The 13,582-nt window shown below is 51.9% G+C and overlaps 1 protein-coding gene across 9 annotated transcripts in view; it reads right to left on the minus strand.

Moving 5' to 3' along the window:
* Nucleotides 1-13,582, minus strand: part of DCTN1 (dynactin subunit 1) — a 73,859-nt gene that overhangs the window by 4,254 nt on the left and 56,023 nt on the right. For 6 of the 9 annotated variants that reach the window (XM_042466918.1, XM_042466919.1, XM_042466917.1 and 3 more), the window contains 17 exons: nt 10,611-10,808; nt 10,018-10,231; nt 8,929-9,007; nt 8,461-8,620; nt 6,728-6,832; nt 6,154-6,345; nt 5,565-5,681; nt 5,290-5,442; nt 3,515-3,675; nt 3,226-3,394; nt 2,802-2,870; nt 2,451-2,513; nt 2,182-2,331; nt 1,900-2,061; nt 917-1,048; nt 462-590; nt 1-143 (listed from right to left, as the gene is read on the minus strand). In XM_042466918.1, the coding sequence (XP_042322852.1) occupies nt 1-143; nt 462-590; nt 917-1,048; nt 1,900-2,061; nt 2,182-2,331; nt 2,451-2,513; nt 2,802-2,870; nt 3,226-3,394; nt 3,515-3,675; nt 5,290-5,442; nt 5,565-5,681; nt 6,154-6,345; nt 6,728-6,832; nt 8,461-8,620; nt 8,929-9,007; nt 10,018-10,231; nt 10,611-10,808 (2,396 nt within the window). The remainder of the gene's footprint in view (nt 144-461; nt 591-916; nt 1,049-1,899; nt 2,062-2,181; nt 2,332-2,450; nt 2,514-2,801; nt 2,871-3,225; nt 3,395-3,514; nt 3,676-5,289; nt 5,443-5,564; nt 5,682-6,153; nt 6,346-6,727; nt 6,833-8,460; nt 8,621-8,928; nt 9,008-10,017; nt 10,232-10,610; nt 10,809-13,582) is intronic. The other 3 variants (XM_042466913.1, XM_042466921.1, XM_042466916.1) reach the window with 1 other exon arrangement.

Below are 13,582 nucleotides of genomic sequence, written 5' to 3' on the forward strand. Positions count from 1 at the left end.
TTCTCTTTCTTCTTCAGCAGAGCCTGGGTCTCATCCAGCTTGGTCTGAATCTTCTCCACCCGGTCATCCGCATCTTTAGAGGCATTGTCCAGCTTCTTTTCCAGGAGGCTCAGCCGCACATTGGCTTCACTCAGCTCCTCTCCCTGGACGATGGCAAGAGGGAGCCAGGACCCATCAGGCCTCCAGTGGGGCAGAAGCACTCCCACTGCCCCCCACCATACAGCCCAGGATTGACCCAGAGACCTCTGCCGATACACTCGCCACTGTGGAGCCCAGCAGCAGGAAAGCAGCCTTCTCACTCACCTTCCCAGACTGGGCTCCAAGGGCCCCCTTGCCCTGGGATATCACCTGCCTTGCCCAATCCATTTCTGGGAAGGTGAGGGAAGAGCAGAGGCAGCCCTTTTGTAACTGGCAGCTCTCTGGAGATCAAGAGGACAGGCAAAGTAGGCCCAGACCCTCACCTTGATTTTGAGGGACTTCTTGAGCTCTTTGATAACTGTCTCCCGGTCTTCCAGCTTGAGCCCCAGGCCCTCTGCATCTGTGATCTCTGCCCGCAAGGCGGCTGCTCGCAGATCCACTGGAGGAGAGGGCTACAAGAGGAAGGGAGGCCGGCTGGCTCAGGTTCTGTGAGGCAACTCAGGGTCAAGAACACACACCCAAGCACCGTGACCCACTCCACCATGGCTTTGGGTGCAAGGCACCCACCCACATCCTTCCCCCTCCAGCAGCTGCCCTGCAAAAGAGGCAGCCCATGAAACTGGCATGAGCTGGAGAGGCTTTGGTACATGCATAAGCAGCCAACAAGTGTTCCTGCCTCATAGCTCTCTGGCTGCGGGGAGGGGGCATATCTGCAAGGCTATGGCTCGCTCGGTCCAAGGCCACCACAGAGTTCCTAGCCGGCTGCTCTGTCGCTCACCCTGGTCTGGGGCTTGTCAGCGTCGTATTCGCCCTCTTGCATGGCGGTGGCCATCTTGTTCATAGTGGCAATGAGGATGTTACATGACTGCCGCAGACACTCATACGGGTTGATACCTTGCACACCATAGATCTGAAAGGGAACCATGTAGGCTGGAGTCAGGGGAGCACTACAGACCTTTCAAAGCACTCCTGGTCCCAAAGCACCCTCTCCCAGTTCTGAGAGAAATCACAGCCATGGAACAGGAAGGTAGCAAGCCAAACCTCAGCAGTGAATGGGGGCTCCAGGAGAAGGGGTCCAGCTCCATTCTCCTAGACAACAGTAGAGGACTCCTGAGCTGGGTAGACATAAAGCAAGCAAGCAACGCCAAAGGACCAGGACCTACCTCGTGATACAACTAGGAAGACACTTGCCTCCTCAGGACTACAGCCAGGGCTGTCCCTGATGTGGCAGCTGGCCAAGGAGTGGCATTCTGGGGCTACCATGAAGTAGCCATATGCCAGACAGATTGAGCCCCCAACAGCATCCCCCTTTGCTATGTATCAGGGGATGCCAGAGAAAAACTCAGGATACTTGTGAGGGCCAGCTGTGCATCCTGCTCAGTTCTAACACCGCTTGCACCAGGAGGCAGCTGCAATCTGGCAATCCAGTCCTCATCCTTGAGCCCAGTGCCTCTTAAATTCTCTGATTTGAGGAATTAGCAATCCCCCCCTCATGTATCAGGGAATGGCACCAGATTTGTGCCCATCTGCTACAACTGTTTTTCTTTCTTCCCCCTAGAAACAGAGTGACTGGTGGTCTGTACCAGTCCATAGACCACCGTATTGCTTAATGCTGTTGATGAGTTCCCGAGCCAAACATCCCAGCTACCAGGACTATCAATCCATAGAGAGGAGGCCTGAATTGATGACAGCAACTGCAAATGTGTGGCTGAGGAGGAGGAAAGCAGGTGGCGATCCGAGATGAGGCAGACGCCTCCTTACCTGCTCACTGGCCTTGAAAGCCAGGTCTTCCAGTTTTACTGCCTGAAGCCCCTCATTCTCCGTCAGGGGGGCAATCATCTGCGCCCCGGCAGCTGCCACCTCCTGCAGCACAGCCACCACCCAGGTCAGGTGCTTGCGACAGTCCAGCAGGGTGTCTGAGACCTGCAGGGTCAGAGGATCAAAAGGTAGTCAGAGGTTCCAGACCCATAGCCACTCCAGGAATGGAGTACTCTGTGCCTGCTGAGGAAGCTTGTTGGGGGCCCCCCTTCTCTGTCAACCCACCTGCTGCCCAAAGCCAAGTGCCGCAGGAATGCCAGGGGCATCAGTGCCCGGCATGCGGCGTCTGATCTTCTTGCAGAACTGCCGGATGTCGCTGCACGAGGTCTCCAGGTCCTTCAGGAGGATGGCCAAGTCAGATGCTTCCTGCCCAGTCTGCCAGCATGAAAGACAAAGTCAGTCAAGCCTCACCCTGGCGCTCCAGGCTGGCTGGAACTACCTCCCAAGGGAGGCCAGTGGAAGCCCGTCTCATCTCACCCATTTGCAGGACTCACCTGCAGGAAGGACCGCAGCCTGCCCACTTCCACACTCATGCAGTCCAAGGCACTCTGGGTGAACTGCAAAGCAAGCACAGGCCTTGTCATTCTGGCAGAGTGGCTGCCACATACCTGTGGGGGGGAAGGTGGCCCAAGTCCCCCCCGGGCTCCTATGCTTTCATCTTTCTGACTGGCTGGGGAGAGCTGGGGACAAATCATGCCAGTCCAATCCCATCCATCCTCTTTGTCTGTCCCAAGAGAGAGTCTGAAGGAACCTCAGAAGGTATCCAACATCCCATTGCTGCTGCTGTTGCTCCTGCAGTAGAGACAGGTAGTCTCCCCAGAGCCCTGGGCAAAACAAGCACTCACCTTGATATGGTCAGCCAGCTGCATAGTGCAATCCTCAGCTTGGTCCGCCAGGTGAATGCTGTACAGGTGCTGGAGAGGAAAGAGGCAGCTGATTGGTGAGACGGCCTTTTAGAACGTTACAATGCCAGACAGTTTTCCTATCTGTTGATCCTTTGCTCAGGATGGTGTGCAGATGATCACAGAAGCAGAACCACAGCAAGCCAGAAGCCAGGGCTGCAGGCCAGGTTCCTTGGGGAACCACCCTGAGAACCAGGCCCAGAAAGGCTCCTGCTGCAGGAGCTGCTCTGGACTCCTTGGCTTCCCCTAGCACCAGGTCTGGGCAGGGGTGGGGGGCTTAACCTGAGCACCAGGCAATGAGAGGCCATGATGTGGCCACAATTTGGGCCCTCCCAGGGTAGTCCCCCTGTCCTGTTCCGTCCCTCACCTGATAGTACTTGATAGCTTTGGTCAAGGGCTCCACGTTCACGGTTTCATCCAGCTGATCCTTGTGCAGGAGTTCAATCAGGAAGTCCAGGGACCTCTCATGGACACTCATCTCGGGGTAAAGCATCCCCACTTTCTTGTAGACGTCCACGCTGCATTTGTTCAAGGCCCTAGGCAGGTGGGTTGGGGGAAGGAGGGAAGCACCAGCCATCAGTCTAAGCCCAGGGGCCCCACAGGGCCCTTTCACAGGGCTGGCCCTGGAGTCCACTGCCACAGGCACTACTACTCACTGCTCATATTTGTGCAGCGTCGCTTGCAGGAGGCTGAGGGAATACACCAGCCCAGCAGCAAAACTCAGCTGCTCTCCTGGCGCCCCTCGGAGGCCGGTGCGCTCTGCACAGTTCTCGTTCAGCTCAAACTTCTCCTGGGCCTGTTTGCTGATCAGCTCAGCCTGTTCCAGAGAGGGAGCAGCTGTCAGAGGTGCAAGCTCAGTACATCACTTCCCTCAACTAAAGCACACCCTCAGCCCTCCTCACCCCAACACTCAACTGCAATTCAAAAGTAGATTATACTCTGCACCAGGATTTGCGGGGGGGGGGGGGGTGAGAGCCACAACCCCACTTCCCAGGGCTTCCTACATCCACCCAGTACCTCTGGGTTTCTGTCTGCTTGAGTCCTGTGAAGTCGAAGTTCATTTGGGGCTGGGCATGAGGCACAAGGACTCCCTGGATGTACAAGAGCTGCGCCATTCTGTAAGCCACTGACTCCACGGTTTTGCACCATGTAGAGTGTGGAAACAACACCTTGTCTCCTTCCGCAATGCCTTTCCCAGTGACACTAAGCATCCCTGCTCCCTCTGCAATGCCCACTGCAGCACTGGAACAGAGATCTTGGTCAGTTTTGGGAAGATTTTTTTTTGGGGGGGGGGGAGATTTGCGATGGGGAGTGGAGCATGGTTGATGACACAACATGTTAAGGAAAAAGCAACATGGGATATACATTAGAAGAAATAAAACATGTATGTGAGCGTCACTATGACTAAGCAAAAGCAATGAAGAAGCCACACAGGTGTAAAAGCTAATGTAATTTAGAAGGCTTGAATGCCAAGGACAGAATTATAGAGTGTACAATTGGAAACACCTGAGATTCATTAAGTGGACAAGGTGAGAGGATGAAATTCTTAAGCGTGGGTTGAACTATCTGAACCAATCAAAATGAGTGTACACGCCGACTGTATAAGTGGGTGGTGTTTAACAATGGCTATAATAATGGCTATGATTGCCAATGTATTTTGTGGAGTAGTTTGGATAGTTGGAGTGTTTTGGAGATATTGTAGAGATTGTGATTTGTAGGACATATAGTATTTGTATATAGTAGAATAAAGTAGATCTTTGATATAAGACTACTGAGTTGTCTGGTGTCTTGAGTGAAGAAGATACAAGAGCCAGCAGGATCCTGGAGAAGTCTGGAGACATCTCAGGAAGAAGAGAGAGAAGGCAAGGAGAGTTTGTCGGGGTCTTCAGCCTATTCTCTGAAACTCTGCTGCTTTGGAGAAAAGCATTAACCACTGACCAAAGCTGGTCAGCACCGCTGCATAACAAGGTGGTGAGTTAGAGCCAGAGGTGAAGAGCTACAACTCCCATCATCCCTGACACAACAGGCCTCCGGACAGACTGGGTTTTGAGTTGTTGAGAATCTGGGATGTGATACATATGATTCAACTAAAGCACACTTTAAGAGTCTGGCAAAATTTGCTTTTGAAAAATGAGCCTTTTTGCAGTGTTTGGGACTCAGGATCTTCTTTAGCCACAAGTGTCACTCTGTGGTGTCCATACAAAATGACAAAAAAAAAAAGCAGGGGCAACAGAAACAAACAAACAAAAAAAAAGGCGGGGAGAAAAGCTAAATAATATTTTCAACTAAGGCACAAAATTTCAGACCTCGTTGTTCTGTCCATAAGAAATGTGAGGGGGTCCCCTCTTTTTTGGTCAGCTTTATGACTTTTGAATCAAACATCCAGCCAAGCCAGGTAGCGCCCCACTCCCTGTGCTCTCTGCCCTCTTACCTTGCAAATTAGCCGTGGGATGAGGAGGAGCACCAGGAGGCAGTCATGGTCTCCACCATGGCGCAAGAAGCTGTCGGGCATGAATGAAGTGAGGAGAGAGACATGCCGATTGGCCTGCTGGACTTCCATCTGGCGCAGCTCCATCTCAATGGCCTGCAAGGGACACCAGGGTGGAGTCACAGGGCTGTCTGACCTTCAGCGCTCTCTGCGTCCCCGAAGGAAACAGCAGAGTTTGCCTCTGCGCTCATATGCATGCGCACCTTTCAGGACCATACCTTGGCGTGAGCTTTTGTCTCGGCAAACTTGATCTTGAAGTCAAACATTTCAGGGGGAGGCTGTTGCTGTCTCTCCACTGAGGCCTCTTGTTGGCTCATCAGCTCTCGGTTGACATCCTGGAAGATGGAGAGAAATCAAGTTTCAGCTGTGCCAGATGCCGGCAGCGACCATGGAGGGGAAGGAGAGAAGCATGGCTCAAGCGGGAGCATGGAGGAGGAAGGCACACCCAGCGCATACTTGGAGGTGGTTGTGCCGGAACCTCTGCATGAATATGTCCAATCTCTGGTCCCAAACTGCCTCCAATTGCAGTGGGGAAAGAGAAGCAATATTAATCAAGGGAAGGTGGGAGTGAAAGCATTAGGCCTGAATTGCAGGCTAGGAAGATCTGTTTTTAACTTCTCTGACTATTCCACTAGGACCTCCAGGCAACAGACATCTACATGGGCACAGTCTCCCATGTTTGTCCCTGCACTTCTAGCCCTCTTTTCCAGGGAAGCCTGATGGCCAAATATTTCTGAACACAGCAGGACTGAGGGGCTGGAGCCATGCAAGCCTAAGACCCACTTGCTTAGATGCACCCCCTTGTACCTGCAAGTGTGCGGTCAGCTCACGATATTTCTTGATGGTTTGCTGGTAGTCAGCCACTGTCTCTTGGGCAGCCTCTACCCGCTTCTCTGCCTCACGGACCCGGGCTGTCGCCATGTCCAGTTGCTCCCGCAGCTCCAGTTCTGTCTCCCGGGCATTTTCCTGTAGCTCATCATTCATCTCATTCATGGCTTCCTGGAAGCAGCAGGAAAAAAGTGGTCTCAAGAAACTCCCTGGATGAGCAGAAGGGTAAGAAAGACAGAGGACACAAGAGAGACCTCCTTCCTTGGAGGTCTTCAAGCAGAGGCTGGATGGCCATCTGTTGGGGATGCTTTGATTGTGATTTCCTGCATGGCAGAATGGGGTTGGACTGGATGGCCCTTGTGGTCTCCTCCAACTCTACGATTCTATGACAGGCTGCAGGCAGAGAGTGGCTATATGGGTCAGGACAACTTCCAGCTGGCTTCCCTGGGACCGCCTGAGCACCGTGGGGTCGGGGAGCACACAATCCGCCCAGGATCTCCCTTGCTTTTGCGAGAGCTCTCTCTCTCTCTCTCCCCCTTTCTCTTTAACTCACCAGGTCCCCAACGGTCTCGCGGAGCTCTCGGACCTTCTCCTCCAGATCCAGGTTTCTCTCTGTCAGTGTCTCCACCATCTCCTCAGCCCCCAGAGCAGCATCCACCTGGGAAAAGTGCAGAAGGGAATGGGGTTAACCCTGACTTCAGAAAGGGGGGGGGACTCATGACCTCCATATTCCTGAAACTGCCCAACACAGCAAAGTCTACCTGCTTCTGAAAGCAGGGCTGAGCCTCTACTGACTATCACTGCAGGGAGTTTGGAGTCACCTCATCTGCAAGTGCCCCGGATTAATCCTACGAACAGTTTTATGGGCTATGTAATTTTTCTCTCTGCTCCCTTATTCTTCCACATTGGAGAAGAAGGGCTGGAACTTTGGTCAATGCTCCCTAATGCTGGGGTGGCCCACCCATCTCTCCCCCAGCCAACCATAAAGAAGGGTGCCTGAGTCTTGAGTGAAAGAGGTTCACAGCCTCCTGGTCCCTCCTTGCCCCAAAGCTGGGCACAAATGTGGCACCTGAACATGGGATGCTTCCAGGTGGGGTGCTCTTGACACTCTCCACCTGTTGATCTCCTGGTGGGAGGCATATGGCAGAACTGACTGATTTCCATCACAGCGCAGGGTATTGCACTCCACCTATCTGACAACATGCAAAGTTGCATTCCACCCACTGGCAGGTGCGACGTAGCCATGTGTGTGAAGAAAGGGGGGCAATTCCTTCTCCTCCCCATTCTTTTTCCTCATTCATTTTTCTACTGCCTCAGCCCCACCACCAGTACCCTATATGTCAGCCCAACCACTCAGCTGAGCTCCAACCATCCACAAGCAGAAACTACTACTACTAGTGATTCTGTTGTAGTAGCGGAAGCAGTTAGTCGGAAATCCCTTCCCTTCTCTTTCCCTGCATGGAAAGCTCTTTTGCTCCTCAGGGGTGGAGAAAGGGCATGCACAAATTGTTTGCAGATTACTAAAGCACCCCCCACACACACACACACCACAGAGAACACATTTCTACAGACTCCTGGCTTCCTCTCCTTCAAAGCCATTTGCCTGAGGTGCTGCAGCCTTCGGTACTAGAAGGATTTCTGCTCACAGAGGGAAAGAGATAAAGGGAGTCTGGAAGCAGAAGATGATAAAGGAAGCAGCAAACCAAAATGCCTGAGGACAAGCTTCATCAATCCCTAAATCGCAATGCTTTTTTTTTGGGGGGGGGGGCAGTGCCAGTGTGTGTGGTTTCCTTGGGGGAAGATCTGGGGAAGAGGATGCAGACAAAGAGAAGAGGTAGATTTTTCTTTCCTTCCAGCTGTCTTTCTTCAACAAAGGGCCCTCAGCTGAACCAGAGACTCAGAACAGGGAAAGAAGCATAGAAACTGGCCCCTCTCTCACCACTCATCAAAGCTGCTCAGGAGGAAAAGGCAGCACACACATCAAAAACTGTCGGAAGCACAAAAGAGCAACTCGGGGGCTGCCTGAAAAATTGAAAGCACAAAAGAGCAGCTCTAGAGCTGCCTATGTGTGCAGAGACAGCACTGTGCCTGCTCTCCAGTTTTCCAAGGTCTAAACAGACAAAGACACAGACAAGGCAGGTCTCCAATACAACAATGTTGTATGGCTTTCCCATAAATACTATTTGGGAAGAAACAAGGGTCCTTCCAGATCAGGCCTTTCTCTGGAAGGAGGCTTGGATTGGGTGGAAGAGGCCAAGCCAGGCTGCCCTGCTGCCTGCAGCTCACCTGCTCCTTCAGCTCATCGATGGTCCGCTCGGCCTGCTTGAGCTCCTCCTGCAGCTTCTCCTTTTGCTGGCGCAGGGCCTCCAACTCCGTGTTCTTCTTCTCCATGTGCTTCTGGAGCTTGACGTGCTCCTGCTTCTCTGAGGCAGACAAGTCCCGCATCCTGTCAGAGCAAAAGTGTGCTCAGAGCTACTGCCAGGAACCAGGGTGCCAAGCACTACCAGAGGGCCAAGCTGGGTGAGGAAGGAGTAATGCCCCCTGCTCTGAGGGGGGCAGTGGGAGGGAAAGGCAATGGGCCGAGTTTCTACCCTAACCCTAAAGAAAGCAGTGGCCTCTCTGGGGCCGGGCAATGCTCCTGCCACACCAAGAACCCTCGCAGGGCAGCCTGGATCAAAGCAAGGGAAGGGCCCAGGCAGAAGGGGCTTGCTGGCTTACTCTCTTTCCTCCCCACCTCCCTTGCATCCGCCTTACCTCACAAGGGCCTCCTTCAACCGGGCATTCTGCTCTTCTAGCTGCTTGACATGGTAACTGGAGGCAGCACCATCTGAGCCTAGAGGTATGGGGAGGAACACATAGCAAAGCTCTCCAAGAGGCAGTGCCACTTTCTTGAAAGCAAGCTTCCTGCTGGCTCCGTCCAGACCTATGGGTATCTCCACACATGCCACCCTTTTGCTATGAAACTGCCCAGCTATGGTGGATCCAGACCCTCCTGCTCTGCCACATGGGGGTGACCACTGCAGCCTAGTGACCATGTCTTTGCCTGGCTCCTTTATTGGTGGGGGGGAGTACAAGGGGAAATAGACACCAGATGAATCAGGCTGCTGTTTCCACAGTGACCAAGCAAAGGTCTCTTGGAAGCCCACCTGTGAGGGCAAATGCCCCTCTGCTTGTGCTCTCCACAGAACTGTAGCTAGAGGCACTCTGTCTCTGGTGCTGCAGATGATGTGTGGCCATCCTGACTAGTAGCCACTCAGAACCTCCTCCTCAATGAATCTGTCCAGCCCCCTTAGGAAGCAGCCCTAACCAGTGGCCATCACAACATCCTGTAGTAGAGAGTTCCGTTGATCTGACCATGAACTATGTCCAGAACCACCCTGGACAGCACACACATCAAAAACTGTCATCCCTAATGATGCCCAACATGGAATCTGCTTATGTTTTCACCGATCTACCCTCAGCCTCTTTCCTGCTCAGGCACCAGGGCTGCTGCCTTTCTGAGCACAGAGGAACCCCAGGACCTGCTGATCCAGAAAGAGTGCGCGTCTCTCTTATTTGGGAGGGGAGAAAAAGCCTAGCAGGAACCCGATTGTTGGTAGGCACAATGAGGCCTGGCTGAGCAAGGGATGGGAGACTGGCCCACAGTGGTCATTCCTGGGGAAGGCATATGAGACAGCCTGCCTTTAATGTTACAAAGGGGCTGTACTCATTCAGTCTTGGTGCTCTAATCTCCTTCTCTTCCTTCTTGGAGAAACCACCTCCCCAAGTAAGATGCATCCTTGTGCTCAATGGTGCGATTGTCCACATGCTGTTTTCCTTGGCAGCGCTTTCCAGAGTGCCCACCTGCCTCACCTTTCTCCTCTATCTCGTGCTTCAGGATCTCCAGGTCCATAGTGAGATATTCCACCTTCTCCTTCAGAGAATCTACCTCCTGCTGCAAGGACTCAGCCCGCTCCTCTGCCATCTCCTTGTCCAGAGTGGCCATCTCAATGGCGTCAGCTGTGTCGGCCATCTCCTCCATGTAGCGTTCTTTGGCCTCCATGGCCTCCTTGGCTTCCTGTGGAGAAAGAGGCAGACATACCCGGTGAGTGAAGGAGATGGTCAGACATGGGGAGCCTCAGGCAAACCTTCCTGGCTCACAGGCCAAAGGAGGTTCATATCATGCAAGGCCTGGAGAAGATCAGAGGGGCAAGGAAGGCACCAAGCGGCCTCTGCCAAGGCCCAGATCTGTAGTCCCTTGTGTGATGGGGCTGTGATGAGCTACCAGGTTCTTCCAGAGAAGAGGAAAGCAGTGTCCCCATGGAAGAGGGCCCACCCAGGCACATGGAGAAGTCTGCAAAATCCAGCCCTCCACTGTTCTCCCTACCCTCCCAGCTGGACCATTCCAGGGGCCAAAAAGCTTTGCTCCCCCTGCCCCAAGCCCTCAGACCCTTCACCTTCTTGGCCTCCTTCAGGCGCTTCTGGAGCTCTGCCTGCTGCTCCTGCATTTTGCTCTTCCACTCCTGGACCTGCTCCAACTGGATCTTGTACTTCTCCAGCTCCTTCAGCTTGGCCTTGTCTTCGTTCCGCTTCATCTTGAGGGTCTCCAGCTTCTCCTCCAGGTCTCGCACCTGTCCCCGTAAGTTCTCCTCCTCCTACGAGGTAAAGGCAGGGTTGGGGTGAGACAAGGCTCCCTTCACTGCCCAGCCTGGAGCCTTCCACAGGAAGCCACACTCTCTCAGCCACGAAGGGCAAAATTCCCGTCTATTCTCTCAAGGTCTCAAACACTTGGTGTTCCTGTGTTCACTTGTAAACTCCACTCTGAACAGTTCTTTTGAGCAGAATAAACATTCTTAGAAGAAGTGACCCATGCACTCAAATCGCACCGCATCCCACTAAGAGTTTGTGCTAAAGGACGAAGGAACCAACCCTGCAGAATTTGGGGTTTTTCAAAACAACTCAAACATTTCTTGTCCAGTTTCACTTGGTCCCTTGTTACGCTTCTCTGTGTGACTTGCAAATAGCAAGGAATTTGCTGTCTTCCTCAGGGGCAGCTGCCTATCTGACACAGACAGAAGCATAGCACTAAGCTGTTCAGGGTTTGGAACTAACATATTAAAACATTAGCCATAATGGGATTCCTGTCTCATTGCGTGGAATTGGAATAAGGAAGGGCCTTAGGAACATGTGCTAATGGTGCAGAAGTATAAAGCTACGGGGAAAGCGGTTCAGCTGGGGAGGGGGCAACAGCATGGAGAATGGAAAAGCAAGAGGAGGCCTAAAAGAGAGATCAAGCCTAAGGAGCTGAGAGGGCAAGTCTGTAAAGGGTGAGAGGGTGGGGCAAAAGGACTCTGGGGCAGTGGGGGTTTGGGGGCTGACTAGGAACAGGAGTGGCAGCTTACCACCCAGAATTGCTTCATAATATACTGTGTAAGGAAAGTCACCCTGTTATGGCATTGTATGCTACATCTACATTGTGTGCATACTGGAGAATGAGGAGAATTGTGTATTCTTATTAACACTATGCATTTATATTACAATAACATATTTTGGGGTTCCTGGTAACCAGCATCTGGCTTCTGTCACTACCTGTATCATTTCCCTGTATCGTTTAACTTGTCTGTTGGCCTAATCCAGCACTCCTACGAAGATCAGAAGGAAGGGCCCCCAGGCAATGCCCCACCATGGAAAGGGACAGCCCCAAACAGTTCTGCCCCAAGGGGCAAAGGATGGAGGGTTTATGCTAACACCGGGCAGAGGAGCAACAAGCACTGCTTATAATCATCTTCATAAATAAATAAAACTTTTATTTATATCCCGCTCTTCTACCAAAAGGCAATCAGAGCGGCTTACAGTATAAAAACTTCCGATATCATAACACTCCCTTAAAAAAGAATTAAAGATATTACTATTAAAATCACTCTATTAAATAAACTATTAAAACCAACAACAACAGGCAAGTAGTGGCATAATATAAAATGTGCAGCATATGTGAGGGGTTCTTTCATGCTGGGTGAAAACTATTCCGGAAAGGCCTGCCGGAAGAGTACCGTCTTAATGGCACTTTTGAAGATATCGGGTTGGCGATTGACAGATCTCTTCCGGCAAGTGCTTCCACAATCTGGGAGCGGTTGCGGAGCATGTCCTCTGGGGGGTTGCAGCTAGTCTGGTCTTTTTTGGCTGCAATAAGTTCCTCCCAAAGGACCTGAGAGTGTGGGGCGGATTATACGGAAGCAGGTTGGACCCTATGCTTATTCATTATTCCCTAAATGTTATTTTGAGGGTCAGCTTTGGGGTTAGGGAGACTAGCTTTGCCTGTTTTTCTATTTTTAAAAGATTAAAAAAACCCTTAGACCCCTGCATTAGTATTGTTAACATGAGATAAAATACTAAATAATCATACCTTGACCACCATAAATAACATTTCCAAGCTCTGAACATAGAGAAGGACATCCTCCCCACCACCGACACAAGCACTTATATTAACTCTTATTCTGATCTCTTGGCATCAATGAACCAAAGAGTCCCGCTTCATGACACAAATGGAAAGTGTGCCAATAAGGGCCAAATGACACATTGCAGCGCCCTGGTGACAAGCGCACAACCTTCAATGAAGGACTGCAGTGGCAGCTCCTTTCCATGAGGTGGCACTCCTTCTGGCCTTTGGGAGCCCGCATGCGCACTGCAGCTGTTGCTTTTCATAGACAAAATGCTTGGAGTTCACAGAGTGCTTAGATTGTAGGGTTCTTACACATGCCTGGAAACTGATCATCGCATGTAGGCCTAGTGATAACCAACTGCTCAGTGGAGCATCATATCTTAACTGGCACGAAAGTAAATTTATTATTATTATTATTATTATTATTATTATTATTATTATTATTATTACTTATTGCTAATCTTATGCCAATATTTGCATGCTCCAGGAGGGGACTGAGGCTTCCACGACAAGAGCCATGGCAATCGTTAGATACCAGAGGCCTCCTTCTCACTCTCTTGCCTCTTCAGCATCAAGAAAAGGAAAAGGCTGCTGCTGTGGTTCCAGCTGGGCGCCTTCACAACGCCCCAAAGATTGCGGTGAAGAGAGGGACTGTGCTGGCTGCCCAAATGGCCTCGACTGCTTTGTTGCTGCTGCCATCTCTCAGGTGGGAAGAACAGCATCCTGCCTCAGAGGGCCGTTGTGAGACTCCATGCAAAGAAAGCATAATGGCCTTTCCCGTGTGCCTTGACTTGGGCACAGACTATCTGAAGGACCGTACCTCCCTATGCATGCCAGCCCAGGCTCTAAGATGGGCAGGAGAGGGCTTTCTCTCAGCCCCAACACCTTCGCAAGTGCGGCTGGTGAGGACTCAGGAGAGGGCCTCCTCCGCGGCTGCTCCCAGACTGTGGAACTCCCTGCCAAGGGAAATTAGGTTGGCAGCTGAAGACG

Source organism: Sceloporus undulatus, chromosome 5, assembly GCF_019175285.1.
Source record: "Sceloporus undulatus isolate JIND9_A2432 ecotype Alabama chromosome 5, SceUnd_v1.1, whole genome shotgun sequence".
Classification (NCBI taxonomy): domain Eukaryota; kingdom Metazoa; phylum Chordata; class Lepidosauria; order Squamata; family Phrynosomatidae; genus Sceloporus; species Sceloporus undulatus.